The following is a 16,742-nucleotide window of genomic DNA, read 5'->3' as shown; positions in this document are numbered from 1 at the left end:
CAATTACTCAGATACTATCTGCTAATAGGACACAGCTACAGTTTCTTTCTTCATTTACTACGGTATCATTCATATATATATATATATATATATATATATATATATATATATATATATATATATATATATATATATATATATATATATACACACAAATGAAGAGCCGATCAGGCGAAAGCCCTTTGGATTAAATTCGAGAGAAATGGAGTATTGTGTTACCGTCTACTGAAAATTTCTTCAGGGTTAAAAGAAATAAATTACATGGGTAAAAAGAAAGAAAGCAAAATCTAGCACTACTACTAAACTACTTAAGAAACTATAATAAAAAAACCCAGCTACATTATAACCAGTTTAGTTCACATTCTTAATTCTGCTGCCGATGTCTCTCAAGTCATAACTTAACAATGGTTCAAACCATAAATACTTATTTGATTTCTTTAAATAATTAATTTCCACGCTAAATTTATTTGAGAAAAATTATCATTTCTGTTTGGGACCTCATATTTCCAAAAAATTGCATATGACATAGGCCACAAATAAAATAAATGAACATCAAAGGTCCCCATCTTTATATCTAAGATGTTTTTGGATGATTGACATTACTAGTATTTACTATGTTGTTTCATATTTAATACCAAATTTTTGTCATAATAAAATGACTTTAAATATTTTGTGATAATAGGTGTATCGTTTTATGAACGTTTGAATCTGTTGATTTTTTCATAGTAAACCATTACAGTACTGCGAAGCCTTGACCCTTCTAGATGCCAAGGTAATAGGAACTAATTTTTGCCTTTCATTTACGACATCATCCCCGTTAATAAAAAATTAAATATTTATTTTATTTACTCAGTACATAACGACGTGGTAATTTGAAGCACTGTGGGTAAAACTTTCCCCCTGAGTGGGTTGGCGTGGAATTTCAAGTATACTAAACCGTCCACCACACTCTTGTGTTGCAATCTGAAATTCAATAAATTTGAATGTGAAGCTTATGTATCATCATTTGTATCTATACTTTAAAAGAAAAAAAACTAAGAATTTTGATAAATTGCAAAATAATCAATCTACCTATTTATTAAAGCATCAACACAACAAGTACTTTTTTCTCAGGTATAGTACATACTTTTATGGTGGAATTAGTACATCCAAGAAACACTCCAGCCTGCCCGTCTGATGGGTACTTAGAAAGTGCATTGAATGTTGCCACCGGAATGTAGTTCTTCAAAATCCCACACGATTCAGTCACCTGTATTTAACGTGATGAACATCGTATTTAATGTGGAACATATCCTGTTTATAAGAATAATTCATAGAGCTCTTCAATTTTTTTTCAAAGTCCTTGCCTTTACGCCTGGTTTCCAATTCTGTGCAAGAGGAACGGAGGGACACAGCATCCGAACAATTAAATCCGACACAAGGGCTTGATTTGAACAGATGCTATTAAACTCTGGGTATATTTCTTGATATTTGGCAAGTTCTTCTATTGTTTGAATTTTGGAACAACCTGTAGTTTGAACTGTAAACAGAAATATTTTACGAAAGATACTGGAATCAGCAGGAACAGTGTAGATTTTTGCCTTTTCTATATAATTCCCAACAATAGCCGCATTTCTTTTCAGAACTCAGAATTGTAGTATTAGACCATTTAACCTAATCAAAAAGTACATTTTTAGGCTAAAATTCATGTATGTCAACTATAGAACTGTAAGTTATGATACGGACTTTTCTTGTTTTTTTTTTCGCACAGCCAATGAGAATTCTGAAGCGGATCGTAAACTGATTATGGGAATTTCCACATTTTAACATAAATAATGCTGTAGATACAAGTATGAATTTCCCATTATATACTTTTTTTTCAGTAGATAGAACCGCTTAATTCTACTGATATTTACGTTATCATGTATTTTTTAATTAATTCTGGTTGAAACGCAGCATTTAATTGGATAGAAAAATTTAGTAAAATTTGTATCACCTGGTTTGCATGTCACAAGACACGTCACAATGCACCAACGTGAAAAAACGTACTAATCAGCTTGACGTTACGTTTGAATTTTGAACAGATAAATATCATTTTAAAAAGTAAAACGAACAGCAAATTACAGAAAATTAAATTATAAGAAATGAACTCAATGTCTACCCAAGTTATACTCCTATGACCTTGGTTGGAGCAATTTACGGGGTTTTTTTTTATCCGCTTCGCGGATTATAAAGCATAAGTTGCCCCAACCCAGGTTCATTTCTTAATAAAATCAAGCGAGAACTGTTATGACTGCTAAAAGACGACGAGTAAACACCTTGACGTATTATGTCTGGTTTTGATACATGAATGATTAGTTTGTTCATCATTAATGAAAAAGCATGTTATCATTTTAGACCGAAATCAGCCGGATTAAGGATTACGTTTACTCAGAGTTTGAAATTTAAAAAAAATATTTTTACAAAGTTCAATATCTGAAGTCCAAGGTTGTTTAAAACACACAAAATAACAACGTTATTAGCAAATATCGATATTGATATCCATGATTTGTTTTTTTGAGGAAGATATGCTCCGACAAAGGTAGATTAAAATTGAAACAGAGGAAATTCGGACTAAATTTTTTATTTTATTATTTTCTCTTAAAAACGTTCTGTTGCGTTGTAATTGCAAAAGTTAAGTTTTTATGTATTTTTTCATGTTTAACATATTTTAAGGATGTATTTACTCGTCTATAAATTTATATCACTGGCTGGCAGGCGATTGGAAAAATCTTTAAAATACATAAAATCGATTCAAGATAAAATATCTCGAAATTTTGATCATTGACCTTATATAATGTTAATGACAAAATAATACAGACAATAAAAACAGTTTCAGGCAATCAATGGTTTGGAGCTCCTATTAGTCATTTTTTGTAAAACTCGATCAAAAATAGGTGCAATTTTGAAAATTGATAGAGGAAATTCGGACTAAATTAAACTTAAAATATGAGCTTAAAACGATTCATTCAAATATGAAATTAGTAAAGCTATTCGTATTTTATCATTTCCCAACCTACAAATTGTTTTATCATTTTTAATAATTATAAAAGAAAGAAAACCTTGAAAAGGTGGATAATTTTGACAAATTTTGACAATTTTTTCAAAAAACATTTAGAGGTCATTAGCAGAAAAAGTAGGTCATTGACCTAGTTATTTGAAAGTGAAAAATAGCACCACAATAGTGGGGCTGCAATGAACAATAAGAAGTTTTTCGTTCCTATTAGTGGATTTTTTTTTGCCCCTGAGTAAACGTAATCCTTAAGAGAAAAACTATTTTGCACAATTACGAAGATGAAATGGAATTGTAGCTCTTTGGAGGAAATCTGGTGAGTGCTACATAAGTGCAGCTATGATAAAGTTTAACATCAATACTCAGAGCACAACCAACTCACCTATCGATTGAGTGGTAGAATGTGATGGTCTAGTTGTAGTCGCTATGGTTGTTGTTCTTGTGGTTTGTGTTGTTGTTGTTATTGCTGTTGATGCGGTTGTTGTTGTTGCTGTTGGTGCAGTTGTTATTGTCTGAGTTGTCGATGTTGGTGGTGGTTTGGCTGTTGTTGGTTTACTTGTTGTTTGTGTTGTTGTTGTTGTAGTTGTTTGTGTTGTTGTTCCTGTTGGTGCAGTTGTTATTGTTGTCTGAGTTGTTGATGTTGGTGGTGGTTTGGTTGTTGTTGGTTTACTACTTGTTGTTTGTGTTGTTTGTGGTGTTGATGCAACTAATTAAAACATTGAATTTTACCAGAAGCTTTTTTTTCAAAACAAAAGCAAATTTCGATGCGTCAAAAAATTTGTTGCTTCCACATTGAAATCTTTTAAAAATTTTGTTTATTCAAAAGCATTAAAGCATTTAGCCATTCATAAGGGATTTACCTTATTATGAAATATCACATGTTAAAGCAACAAACTTTTTGAGACGATAATCGAAGACGTGTTACAGGAGCATTTTAACGTTATATGTACTCGTACTTTAAGTTAACCTTGCTCTTTTAAAAAGTTAAATCAGAGGTTAATTAAACGGGCGTCTTAATCAATATCACTGAAGAAGTAATACCAAAAAGGGACATAAAACTCTGAAGAAATACATTAAAAAAATTTACAGAAGGCATTCTAAATTGCTGCGTTTTAAAGTCCATAAACACTAGTTTTGAATAGCAGTAAGAGTTTATTTAACCACACCTTTTTCATTTTTTTTCTGTAATAAAATACGCATCATTGTCGTTATCTTTCGTAATAAAGACATTTGCTTTTAACAAGACTCGTGATTAGAGGATTTTAGAATCTTAATTATATTAAAGAATTTGTTTTTTTTTTCTTTCCTCAGTTTTTCAATAATTTATGTACGATATTGTTTGGGAAATATTAATTAAGTTACTTAATTTGAATTAAAAATCTACAGAGGTAAGATTAAACGCTATTCCATTTAAAATCAGATATCTCCTTTTTTGTAGCTATCTGCTCTCAGTATATGGAATATATATCCTTACTAAAAGCACAGCAAAACGATTACTGTCAATCTATGAAAAAGGTTCAGGGCAATATAAAGCAAGAATCAGAATTACCAGAATGACATTGACAGGGGTCTCCCTGTGTGTTTACGGCATCTGAATCAGAAATATAAAACATCTAAACATTCATAAACGCAATACCATAATCAAATTATTAAAAACATGTATGCAGTAGTTCTTATAATTTTAGAAATCATTTACATAGATTTACCGCGCATGATATGGATGAGAGTTTCAACACAGTGTATGGGATCATGGTTATGTTTCACAATGCGATTGAGCTCCTGCCAAACTGAAAAAGTAAAGAGGTACAAAAAATCAATATTTTACAAATAAATATGCAAACATCTTTAATTCTCGTGAAGACTAAATATTGCCAGCTTTATCATCGTTAAGATTTTTTATTACTTAACAATAGCAGACAACACAATTTTTCACCACATTAAACTACAACTTTTTGCTTGTTATTGTAGTTAAATAGAGTGACAAACACCAATTGCTTTACTTCAATTATCCAGCAGATCCATGAGATCCATGACATTAAACGGATCAAAACAGCTAAATGTACATAATAAGGATATTATTTGATATCAAAACTTAAAATTCTAGAAGTACGTTTCAGGCAAGCCACTGATAAACAAGGTAATAAAACAGACTACCAACAGTCTCGATTGAAGTCATCGTAAGTTCTATGGTGAATACGACGATATTATCAGTGAATACAATTTTCCACTTCTTAGCCGAGTGGATACAATGTCGGGCTTATGATCAATACTTCTCGAGTTCTAATAGCACAGGGGTTTGTTGTTACTGACTTAATGAATTGAATTTTTTTTTATAGATATTCATATCCTATTCCCAAACTGCAAATTCTTCGTTTATATGACATATGTACAGTTGTTTATCATTATATCTTTCATAATTTGAAAGACTTTTTTAGGCGTGTTATTTCACCTAATTGTCAAATTGTCAACGGATTTTACCGTTTTTCCTGATTTCGACAAAGAGCTCACGCGGAATGTGACCAATCAGCAGAGGTTGCTCATTCCGCAATGGCATCATAATTACCTCTAATTGTTTAGAGCTCCTTGTTTGATCTGCTCTTGCTTTGTATATTTCCTTCGGACTTTTTATTTTGGGTACTGTTCGTTATCACCAAATCATGCACATGTCATGTTTCAGTAATCTTAAAAATTTACGAATAAGTGTTTACTTACAAATGTAGATTTCAAATTATTGCCTTAACTATAAAATCAACCTTACGCATTTTGACAAAACAAATCGGATTGACGGTTATCGAAAAATAATTACTTAATATAGATTAAAAAAACAACATTTCTAACATTCAAATAGCAATGATTACTTGAATCAAAACAACACTTACGAGGGTTGTTGGAAAAGTTTGCGGACAAGTTCGATTGTGAGCGGACTATTCCCATGATACCAGCGAAACTTTTCATATTGAATCTTGACGTACTTTCTTAAAATAATATGTAAAGATTTGTTTATTTTTATTGCACCATAAAAAGTGTGTGAACTAAAAGATGTTTACTTTAGTTTAAATTGCCTCTAAGTATTTTGACGTCACCTGACGTCGTGGAAATATATGAAATTGTGCTCAGAAAATCCAATTCATGCGAAATAAAAATCGCTCTATCTTTTGAAAACAACTTCAAAGTCATTTGATTTTTAGCATACTTATTTTCAATTGGTAGTCGTTTAAAAAAACACACGTCATCCTACAAAATACACAGTAATTTTGACGAAAATCACTTTGTCCGCGAACTTATCTAACAACCCTCGTAATCTACGTTAAACATTTGAGAATCAGACTTTTTCACTTACCAGCAGCATGGGAATGACACGTCTGTTTGGTGGAAGAAGAATATTGCACACTAAGAAAATGAGTTATGGCATCTGAAAATTCAATTATTAAAACAAATTGCGAGTGGAAAACAGAATGAAGAACCCAAAGCGCGTGCCATTAATCTGATCTTACTCTGATAGGGATAACTATGAAGTGAAGTACTGCAAACAGGGGACCAATGGAATTCTAAAAGAGATAAAATAAAAGAGGTATTATGTACCACATATAGGTGCAGTAGCTAGTTAGAACATGCGCTTATGTATGTTGAATTGGTTTTACTATTATAGTAACTTACGGTTACTTACTCTACATTAAGTAATTTTTCTTCCGAAAAAAGACAATTGACGATAATGAATAGGAGTCTTTACCATCAAGAGTCAGTTGTGGATAGTGAAGATCGAAAGCTTTGGAACACACGCATTTATCGTCAGTACCAATAGGATTAATTGCTAAAAAATGATGTACTCGTATAGACATAACGATAAATTATTATCAAAATCAGGATGTATTGTGTATTATTAACATTGCAATTCGGCATTGAATATTGCTAAATCTACAACTAGATATTCATACATCCTAACAGCTAGATTAAAAATGGCAATGACAAACTTTCAACCATCTCAAAAATCCATAAAGCAAAATATAAATTCAAAGCAGAACAACACGGACCTCTAAAAATAGAGGTGGGATCAGGTGCCTAGGAAGAGAAAGCAAGCCCTGCCGACCGTTCGCATCCGCGGTGTATTCATTGTAAATATAATGAAAAACGGAGAAAACCTTTGCAAATTAATTTTGAAATAAAACTTAATAATCATCATATTAAAATGACTTGAATTTATAGAAATATTTAACCGCCATATTTTTTTCGATAGTGCCTCTAGTGCTCTAGTATTTGGGGCTTTTTTCAACGCAATGAATTTTTTAAAGTGACCTGATATCGTCGATATTGACGCAATTTTATTGAATATGTTGGAATTTGATCGAAAAACTTGATACTTTGAATTCAAAATACAATTGTTTTTACCTTTTATAGCTCCATAAGGATACTCATGTATAAAAAAAGAGAATCAAAGGGATTCTTTTTATAACTTATTCATTGTCTTTAGATCAAATGCTTTCTCATTAGCTCAACAATTTACATATAAGTACATGTCGTGAGATTTGCATTTACCAAATAAAACATAAACAACATGGCTTCGTAACAACCATTTTTTTCTTAATTCTTTCACCTTGTGAATGTTTATGAAACAAAATCTGTCTATCTAGGATCTCTTATTTGGTACACATAGTATGCACCCCCCCCAAAAAAAAAATAATTCATATTATGGAGATTAATTAACTTTCATTGGCTAATAAACAAATATTAAGAAAAAATGTTATTTATATATATCCAACACAATATATTTTACAATGTTACTGCAGAAAAAACATATCCAGATGCTTACTTTCTAGTTGATGATATTTCAATGTTTGTATAATTAAGGAATTTATTTAAACAACAAAATGCTTTTTTGGAGGTTCAATCGAGATATTAAGTTGGCAACATTACAGACAAAATGAATAACGCGTGTTAGCAGGTTTTTTTGTAATAAGTTCGCAACGATTGCCACCTTCATTACCCACATAAGGCATTTCAAACTTGAGTTAAGATACAGCATCTTCAATCTGTCGCACTTTGCTAAAGAATAATCCATTAAAGTCTTCCATGTAATCATGTCTTACTTTTCTTGCATTAAACAAACATACCTGCCATATGCTTGATTACTTGTTCTCTGGACTGTCCATTATAGTCACTTGAATGTTCATTGGACAGAAAGGACCATACTTAAAAAAACATAACGCTATAAAGGACATATCTAATAAACTCTAAAAACAAATTGTGAATCAACTATTAATTTTACCATATGTGACAAGATATAAGCTCAACAAGTCAAACACTAGTGTACGTTCTTGTGCATAGTGAATTACAAAATGTTTGCAAGCAGAAATTTATTTCTATGGTTTATTGATTTGATTTCCTTGTGTTACAAATTTTCATTTCAAAAATCAAGATAACTTAAGAAAGAATATCAATTTAATAAAGTATATTTTTACACACAGTTAACATACCTGTATGCTCACTTAAACAGTCTCCGTTTTTATAGGCATCGTATTCTAAGAAAAAAAACCCCCGAATAAATGAATTCTTTCTTCTTATAAACATAACATTTCATCGGATAACCTCAAATAACAGCCTGATTTTGAAGCCAACAACATTATAATTCATTATTATCATCATGATAGATAAAAATGTTGACTATGCGAAAAGTATACTTACTACTGCCTGTACTGATGTGAGTATCAACTGTGTTACATGAACTGCATGGGGGGTGAGAGTGCAACCTGTAGGCCTCTACAGAAAACAGAAATTATCCATAAAGTTTTAAAACGTCTTTTTGATTAACCGGGTGTGAAGGTCATATTCAGTTTTAGACTGTACTGATCGCCGTTAGAAAAAGATCTCTATAACGAAATGGATGACAAAACCCCAAATTAGGATGTTGTACATGTGGATTTGTTATTTAAGCTTATCAAAAATACTTTAAAAATGTAGTAGATTTGATGGTTAAAGTATTGAACATCCAGCCTCATTAAGTGAAAAATGGAACATGTGTAATCTTTACACATGTCAATAATTTCCAAAAGATGTTCTTACCTCCCATATGCTGAATAAATTCATCGAAACAAGAGGCGTCTTGGGTATCATAGTTTTGCAATCGCAGAAGATCTTTCCAAACTAACGAAATAAAGTAACCATGTAATTAGAAAAGATTAAAGTAACATGACAATGACGTTACATGACTTTAAAAAGATTCAGGATGTTAATCCTAACATAAATAAAACACTTGTGATATTCCTCCCTCAACTATCTTCTGTTAACTTTCATTTTTTACTTTCTTTATAAAAATTTCATAATTGCTAGGTTGGTTCTTTGAAAAAGGATATTTCTAATCCTTTTAATGTTTATTTCTTTAATTCCAATTATCCAATTGATGTTAAATTAAAAGAAAGTGGCGATAACCATATCAAAATGTGCGAATTTGTACTTTCTTTGTGTAACATCAAAACATGTCGGATTCAAAATAAATAACATGTGGTTGCAAATTCCTGCTATAAAATAACCATGGCGCAGAGTATCTGCTCGAAGACTATTTTGACTGGCTAAAACAGTCCTAAATTTGCACCATTCAACATTCATCTCTGACCTGTTGTCCAGTTTTTATCTCAGAACGATGCGATTTTTAGCGGTTATCATAAATTTTGTATAGTAATATCTTTTAAAAGTAAGGCAATTAATTGGAATTTCAATTAGATGTTTGTCATATCCCAAGATAAAATATTCATAATTTTAACGGATTTTTTAAAAATCCCGATCAAAATGTCCAGTCACATGACTTTATCGTCAAAATCCTCTTAGGTACGTTTAAGAAGCTAATCTTTGTTGAAATATATTTTTATTGCATACCTAAATTTTTTTTTCTAAATATTCAAATTCCTTTCTTTGTCTTTAGTACGTCTTTAAATATTTGAATCTTACTTTGATTTCGAGTGTGGCATTCCGCCGAAGGTTCAAACACACCAACGTTGTAAGGCACATGCGATAGATATCTGGTGATAACTTCTATAGAGGAAAGATTTGATGGTATTCAGTTAAAACAGAATTAGAGGAACACAAGAATAAATCAAAAACACCCCCCCCCCCAAAAAAAAAACCAAAAAAAAAAAAAAAACAGTTGTTGTTATTGAGATCTAACCTTTGTAAACAGGGTTGGATAAACATTGATGGAAATTGATTGCTGCAATATAAACCATATATGATCATATCATCAATGAAAGGAAATAAAATCATCATAATAGGTATGTTACGCAACTCACGATTTCCCCAAAAGTCGTAGGTTATATGGGACAAACTACCGGAACACCTGCAGTCAGACAATGGCAGACCTACAAGAAGAGCGAGACTGGCAATGTTAACGTAATCATAGAACGATACCTCGATACCAAAGATCAGAGAGAGAGAGAGAGAGAGAGAGAGAGAGAGAGAGAGAGAGAGAGAGAGAGAGAAAATGAGAGCTATCTTGTTATCATTCAAGAAGAAACAAGAAAATCTAATATTAAATCAAACTCAGTGTTGAATAGGCAATAAAGCACGAGTATTTTCAATCTTAAAGATTTGAGGTCGATTTTTTAGCGAAGGAGTATATGATAGTTTAAACATAAAATGTATTTTTGTTTCATGTCAATCTACCGTTATACGAGCTGTGTTTCATATAGCGAAATTACATGACTGTTCCGTTCAAAGGATCGCTGTAAATTGTTAGTCAGTGTTAGTTAGATGGAAATATCTCCTACATTAGGTTTCTTCACTATTAGCTATGCATGAGGTTATCGATACTTGTATATTTCACTGTAAGAGACCGTTTTGCCGTTGTGTGCTAAGGTTCTTACCCGCCATCTCCGTGACTAGTGTTGACAAACATGGATGGTCGTGTTGGCGGAGATGATCCAGTTTGTTAAAAACTGTCATGAACATACAAAACACAAAAACATAAACAAAACTTAAGCATACAAATGGGCTGTAAGAGCAACTGTATTAAAAACTTTGCGTTGTCTTAAAAAGCATTAACCGTTTATAGAAAGTCAACAATATCAATCTCAGAGTCTGTGGATCACAGTCCAAAAGAAATCGGATTGACGACATGGGAGCCTAAGTTCCTTTAGTGTCAAAAGGTTGCAAAAAGACGCAAATAAAAATTGTGTTAGTTTTGGACGAACTAATCTTCGAAAAAAAAATGACCAGATATATGTCGATTTCAAATATCGTCAGGTAACTTGCCTCTAATATTATTTCATACATCGTCACAAGCCTCAAGTATATGTTGTGTACTTTAATCACATGTACAGTCATGTAAAATTACAATTTTCGATTGGCCCGTGAATTTAACATAATTCATTTTCAGAGGTCGGTTAGCGTGTTTAATAGAAAGTCTGATGCAAGTAAACGCATTATTAGTCAATTGTAAAAGAATTTAAAGGTACCAATCATTTGCTCAGAACACATCCTGACCTTATTTAGTAAGGTAAATCAGTTCAAAAGTAACCCCAGAATTTTTTGCGTCGTAAATTGCAACTTTTAACACGAAATAGGAACTGTAGCTTACATGTAGTCTTTTGTTTTGTTTGTAAAAATCAAACAATAAACTCGTATAATTTCTCTTTGTGAAGTCATTATTTTTGCCACTTAAACTGTTAAAAATTTCACTTTTCTGTACGTTGACTTACATTAATATATTAGCAAATGAAAATATGGCATATTGAGCCGCTAAGGGAGTAAATGGAATCTTATTACATATAATTCTGTGAAATAACAAATCTTAACAAATAAACGTAGACATGTTTAGGAATGAATTCAATTGCTGCACATTATATACGAATGCAAAGTGGTTTGGGACAGATTTTGCTTTAATCTGTTCTAGCCCATTTTATTTAAGTAATAATTGGGAAGCTATTGAATTTATTGCTTCTTGTCTGATTTTTTTACTATTAAAACATTACTAGACTTTTAAAATGAAATTAAATTGTTCAAAATTCAAACGTAACGTCATGCAGATTAATACGTTTTGACGTAAGTTTGACTGTGAGATAGGCATGTAACATTCTTTATATAGTTACAAAAAATATCAGCCAATCAGAAAACGCGTTTCAACTTCAATTAAATTATAAAGTAGTGAAAAATACTAGAAAAAAGTTTTGTCATAAATTACGTTTTGTGTAGATTTAAACAATCATGAACGATGTTATGACTAAAATTTGAATGTCGTGTAAATTTGACCACAAAGCATTGTGCACAGTTTCCAAAATACAAGAAATCTAAGAAACTCTAATCTGGTGTGATTTGTAAAGAAATGAACAAGAGAATGCCGAAACGTCTGAGAACATTATCAAATATTCGCTAAATGGTATGTAAGTATGCTTTTATTTCTCAGCCAGGCTTTCCTATGTGGATGTATACGATATAAAAATCCGATTTAAACAACACTATCCCGTATTTTTTAAATTCACATTTTACACGTATTAATAACTAAATCAATGCTTATCATGAATCGTGCTGCTAAAATCATGCCTTCTACATTGATTTGTTGCAACGTGCCGTTTTCCGTGCGCTTTGTATTAACGTTTGGAAGGTTATTAGAGAACCCGTCAATTAAGCAGTAGTTTAGATGTAAATGAGATATTTGCCTTTACTTCTATTTTATGTTAAGGAATATACGTAACTATTTATAGATTTCATGTGTTAGTTAATCCAGGTGGTAGTAAATTACTACTCGATTTTATTGCATTCACATTTATATAAACAGAAAAAATTAGGTTTTGGTCTGTATATAAAACCGTTATTCAATCTTACGATTATGTATATTACAGTCAAAATAAAACACTAAAATGCCAATATACGTCCTTACATCTACTAACGTGATTTTACCTGAATATGATGTGAGACAATTGTCGCCTTCCGCATTATTAAAGATATCTGAAAGTTTTGAAATTACATGGTTAGGAAAAGCAGGTTGGGTAGCAATTTTTTTCTATCTTTATACATCAATTTCTCGAAATTTTTAAAAAAATTACTGTATTTAACGTAAACTTAACTAAAATCTAACGTTTACAAACATATAATTTACTTTGGTAGCCACTGTTATGTTTTTTTGAGCATATATAATGTTGGTCACTGTGAGTCTTGTTAGTGCTAGCATTAGCACTAGTACTAGTGGTAGCAGCAGTGGTTGTGGTTGCAGCAGTGATTGTGGTATCAGCAGTGCTTTTACTCTGACCAATGGATGATTGCGTGTGATGGATCTCACTTGAAGATAAGTACACAATTTCCCCATGTATAGCTCTATCACACTCTGAAATAACAATGAAAACATGTTCAAGATTAAACATCTTCTTGTTTCGGTTTTTTAGATTTATCAACATACAATTTAAAAAATATAAGGCCAAGAAGGAAATGATTTATGTGTAAATTGCAATATTGTATCAGAGAGTATGTTTATCCCTTTTATCTGTTCAAATGAAAATGTCAGCTATAATATAAATTCCAAATTTTAGATACTGTAAAACACTGTGGGGAGCATTCATTTATGTCCACAAGAGAGACAACTCTTAAAAACGTGCATTGACTATAGGCTATTTCTTAAACTTATTAAAATTAATAAATTGAGAAAAGTTTTTAAAAAATCTTAATTATACATAATTCATATAACAATGAGTAAAAGGCATGCAAAATGCATGAAAGAAGTACATTATCAAATATAGTAGGCTGGTAAATGTATCTGGTGAATATTAAATGTTCATTGCTTGTAGGTCCATGTATAAATCTACACTACTACATTCAATTGATACACTGTATTATATAAATTGAAAAAAAAATACACAGGCTGTAAGAGATCTTTTTTTAAATGAATTTTTCTTGAAATGAAAAATGAATTAATGAAATTGCATATATCATTCTAAAAAAATCATAATTCTAATAGACACAAATTTACTTAATTGTAACATGAAACTTACTTTTATTAAAAAATTAGTAGATAGAAAAAAATTTATTTGTTGTGTTTGTTGCTGGTATACATTATTACGTAGAGATTGTAATAACCCAAAGAGAGTTCCAAGACTTAACGCGAGAGAAATCAAATGCTGCAAGTGCAAAACTGCAAGTTTTGATCACCAAACTTTCATATAAAATTATTTTGGCACTATTAATTTTAACGCTTATAGAGTTGTGCTTAAGACACTTAAATTTGTAGAGAGCCTTAGATTCTCGATTTTCAGTATGTTGCTTCTTTACGGGACATATAAAAGTACACATCTTGTTGATTTTGATTTTGATAAACAATATACACTATACCTGTCGTATATACAAGCAATAGTTTGGCTCGTGAAAACAGGTTAAAAATGGTTCAGTAAGCATCTTTCATTTACACCGTAATTCCCCAAACATGTAGTTAATGTGTTCCTATTTAAAACAAAAAACGATTTCTGGTGCCAAATTTCGCTGTTTGTTATGTCGATGGAATGTGAATTAATTCGCTATAATTCAAATAAAGATATGTGTATTATTATTATTAGAGATATGCAGTTCCGGAGAATAGAGAAACCATAAAATTACAAAAAGGGCACCACAACACATTCCAAATTCAACATAATCAAAGTTTTCTATGTGTACCTTACCATGACGATGAACACTGTGTTGGTTATGTGGTGCACCAGCGGCCAAATAACACGTGGTGTGGAGATGACCAATATGAGTACCCTCTGGAAGAACCCGGACTATATACTGGTGATTCACAAGTTCTAAATAACACCGTGAATCCTCAAAGGCACGAAGACCACAGCATTCTATCCCTACAGGATAGAGATATAGCAAGAATGTTAGGTTGAACTAAATAAAGAACAAAGAAAAGGAAGAAGAAAATGAACAAATTATTAATATGTTTCACTTAAAAAAGAGACAAAATCCACATACTGTAAATTCCTAATTTTACGCGAATATTTAATTTCGCGATACCACTTTTGTGTATCAAATCGCGAGAATATAAAATGGCGATCACCAATTTTTTGGTTATGATTTCTTATAGTTCAAAAGTGACTAAAAAGACTTTAAAATCCGCGAGGGATGCTTCTCGCGATTTTACTCGGAAGTTAATTCCTCGCGTTTAATTAGGAATTTACTTTATTAAGACAGTTGAAAAATAATTGCCTTTCTTTCCTATTTTAATAGTCATGCTGTGTTTTCTATGTAAATGTGTTACCCTTAAGTAAATAAAATTTATTCAGTAACTTGTATATCAATAACATGATTATAACATTGATTTTGTAATCAGAATATCAAATTACCCAGGCAACTGTCGATAGAAGCAAAATGGTAAATCTATGGTAAAAAAATATACCCAATTATCCAAATCTTTTAGAAAGTGTTAAAGACATTGCCTTTCTTATTTGAAACTATAAAGCTCTTTTATTTAATGCCTTTCATATTTTTTTTATTGTATAAAGCAACTTGATTTTGTAATTTTAACATACAATATACCTATACTTTGCTTTGAAATTGATTCGAAAATAAAGGTTAAAATGATTAGTTATGTGGATTTTTGCTCTATATTCAAGATATAGCACGAACATATGTATGCCACATTTTCTTACCTTGAAGCACAAGAGAGAGAAATACTCCAATATACGCAAGATTAACGCTCATGCTTGCCTGTTGTCTGTAAACAAACATTGTCATGTTTTACTAGTTTTATATTAACAATAGCAAAAAACCAACGTATACCATATTATGAGTAAATCTGAATACAATATCATAAATCATTTCCGTTAATTAAGCTTTATTACCGCTACGTTTTTTCGCATTACTCCCTTTCAAGTTTTGTGATTTTATAATAAGGACCTCATGTCATTTGTAACAAAACAAAGGTAAAACGTACTTATGAAATAAGCAAATAAGTATCATAAAAATAAGAAGTTGTACATGTATAGATATTTAAATTTTAAACGGATATGCACAATTCATAGAGATATGATTATAGACACACGTAGTTTTTGTAAATATCGGCATTAGAATTGTATTTGCTTAATTTTCAAATTATCTGATCGTAGAATATATATATCTGATTATAAACTGCCTGGTAAATGAATAAGAAATATTACATTCACATGTATTACAGTCAGAAAATTAGACAACTATCTCTTAGTAAATATTCTCTGATTTTTTTCTCCATGAATACCTGATAATATATCATTTTGTCTTTATTATTAAAGACGATAAAGGTAAGTCAATCTTGAATATAAGGAAACAATATATGGTAAACATTAAAAACTGATAAGTAATTTAGAGTTCTAATGGAACAAACCTCAAAAGAAAACCTATAAACCTATTCTGGTCAGGTGTTCTTACATGTGCATGCATTCGATACATGGCATGTACAAAAGTTATGAGCACTCGTAAACCATTATTCAGCTTAATAATTCTCAGTACAATCAAACTACGGTCTCAACTTAAGACCATATATTGCTTATTGGCAGATTTCATTTAAACAAGTACTCTTTATGAAACAAAGAATCAATCTATTAAACACCTTTGGTTATAAAGTGTACTTTGACTTACTGGCTATCTTGAGTATGATTTCCGAGGCCACTGGGTTCTTGACAAGAGATAAGATTGGGGCCTAATTGGTTTCTGTTAACTTTGGTATAGAATCAGTGTTTATATAGACAACCTTACACTTGACCAGCGTTTCAAAATGACAATCTCA

At 31.1% G+C, this 16,742-nt stretch overlaps 1 protein-coding gene across 1 annotated transcript; it reads right to left on the bottom strand.

Moving 5' to 3' along the window:
- Positions 1-816: 816 nt before the first annotated feature.
- On the bottom strand, positions 817-16,673 carry LOC105345894 (mucin-3B). The gene is made up of 22 exons (XM_011454247.4): positions 16,595-16,673; positions 15,631-15,695; positions 14,659-14,832; positions 13,113-13,337; positions 12,914-12,961; positions 10,882-10,953; positions 10,309-10,377; positions 10,188-10,229; positions 9,971-10,054; positions 9,089-9,169; positions 8,711-8,785; positions 8,503-8,547; positions 8,140-8,217; positions 6,762-6,842; positions 6,526-6,579; positions 6,372-6,443; positions 4,738-4,818; positions 4,581-4,622; positions 3,414-3,737; positions 1,347-1,519; positions 1,127-1,249; positions 817-963 (listed from the first exon to the last, which is right to left on the bottom strand). The coding sequence occupies exons 2-22, from the start codon at positions 15,680-15,682 to the stop codon at positions 850-852; spliced, it is 2,109 nt and encodes a 702-aa protein (XP_011452549.3). The 5' UTR covers positions 15,683-15,695; positions 16,595-16,673; the 3' UTR covers positions 817-849.
- Positions 16,674-16,742: the final 69 nt, after the last annotated feature.

The sequence above is a fragment of the Magallana gigas genome, chromosome 5, assembly GCF_963853765.1.
Source record: "Magallana gigas chromosome 5, xbMagGiga1.1, whole genome shotgun sequence".
Taxonomy (NCBI): Eukaryota; Metazoa; Mollusca; class Bivalvia; order Ostreida; family Ostreidae; genus Magallana; species Magallana gigas.
The sequence above is the reverse complement of the archived record's forward strand: the minus strand, read 5'-3'. Positions and strand labels throughout refer to the sequence as shown.

Bases quoted from the DNA above. Each gene is read 5' to 3' on its own strand.
- LOC105345894 (XM_011454247.4), bottom strand. From the start codon at position 15,682: ATGAGCGTTAATCTTGCGTATATTGGAGTATTTCTCTCTCTTGTGCTT. The intron at 6,580-6,761 runs GTAAAGACTCCT...TATCTCTTTTAG, and splicing joins TCCACAACTGACTCTTGATG to AATTCCATTGGTCCCCTGTT. The intron at 1,520-3,413 runs GTGAGTTGGTTG...TTCTGTTTACAG, and splicing joins TTCTACCACTCAATCGATAG to TTCAAACTACAGGTTGTTCC.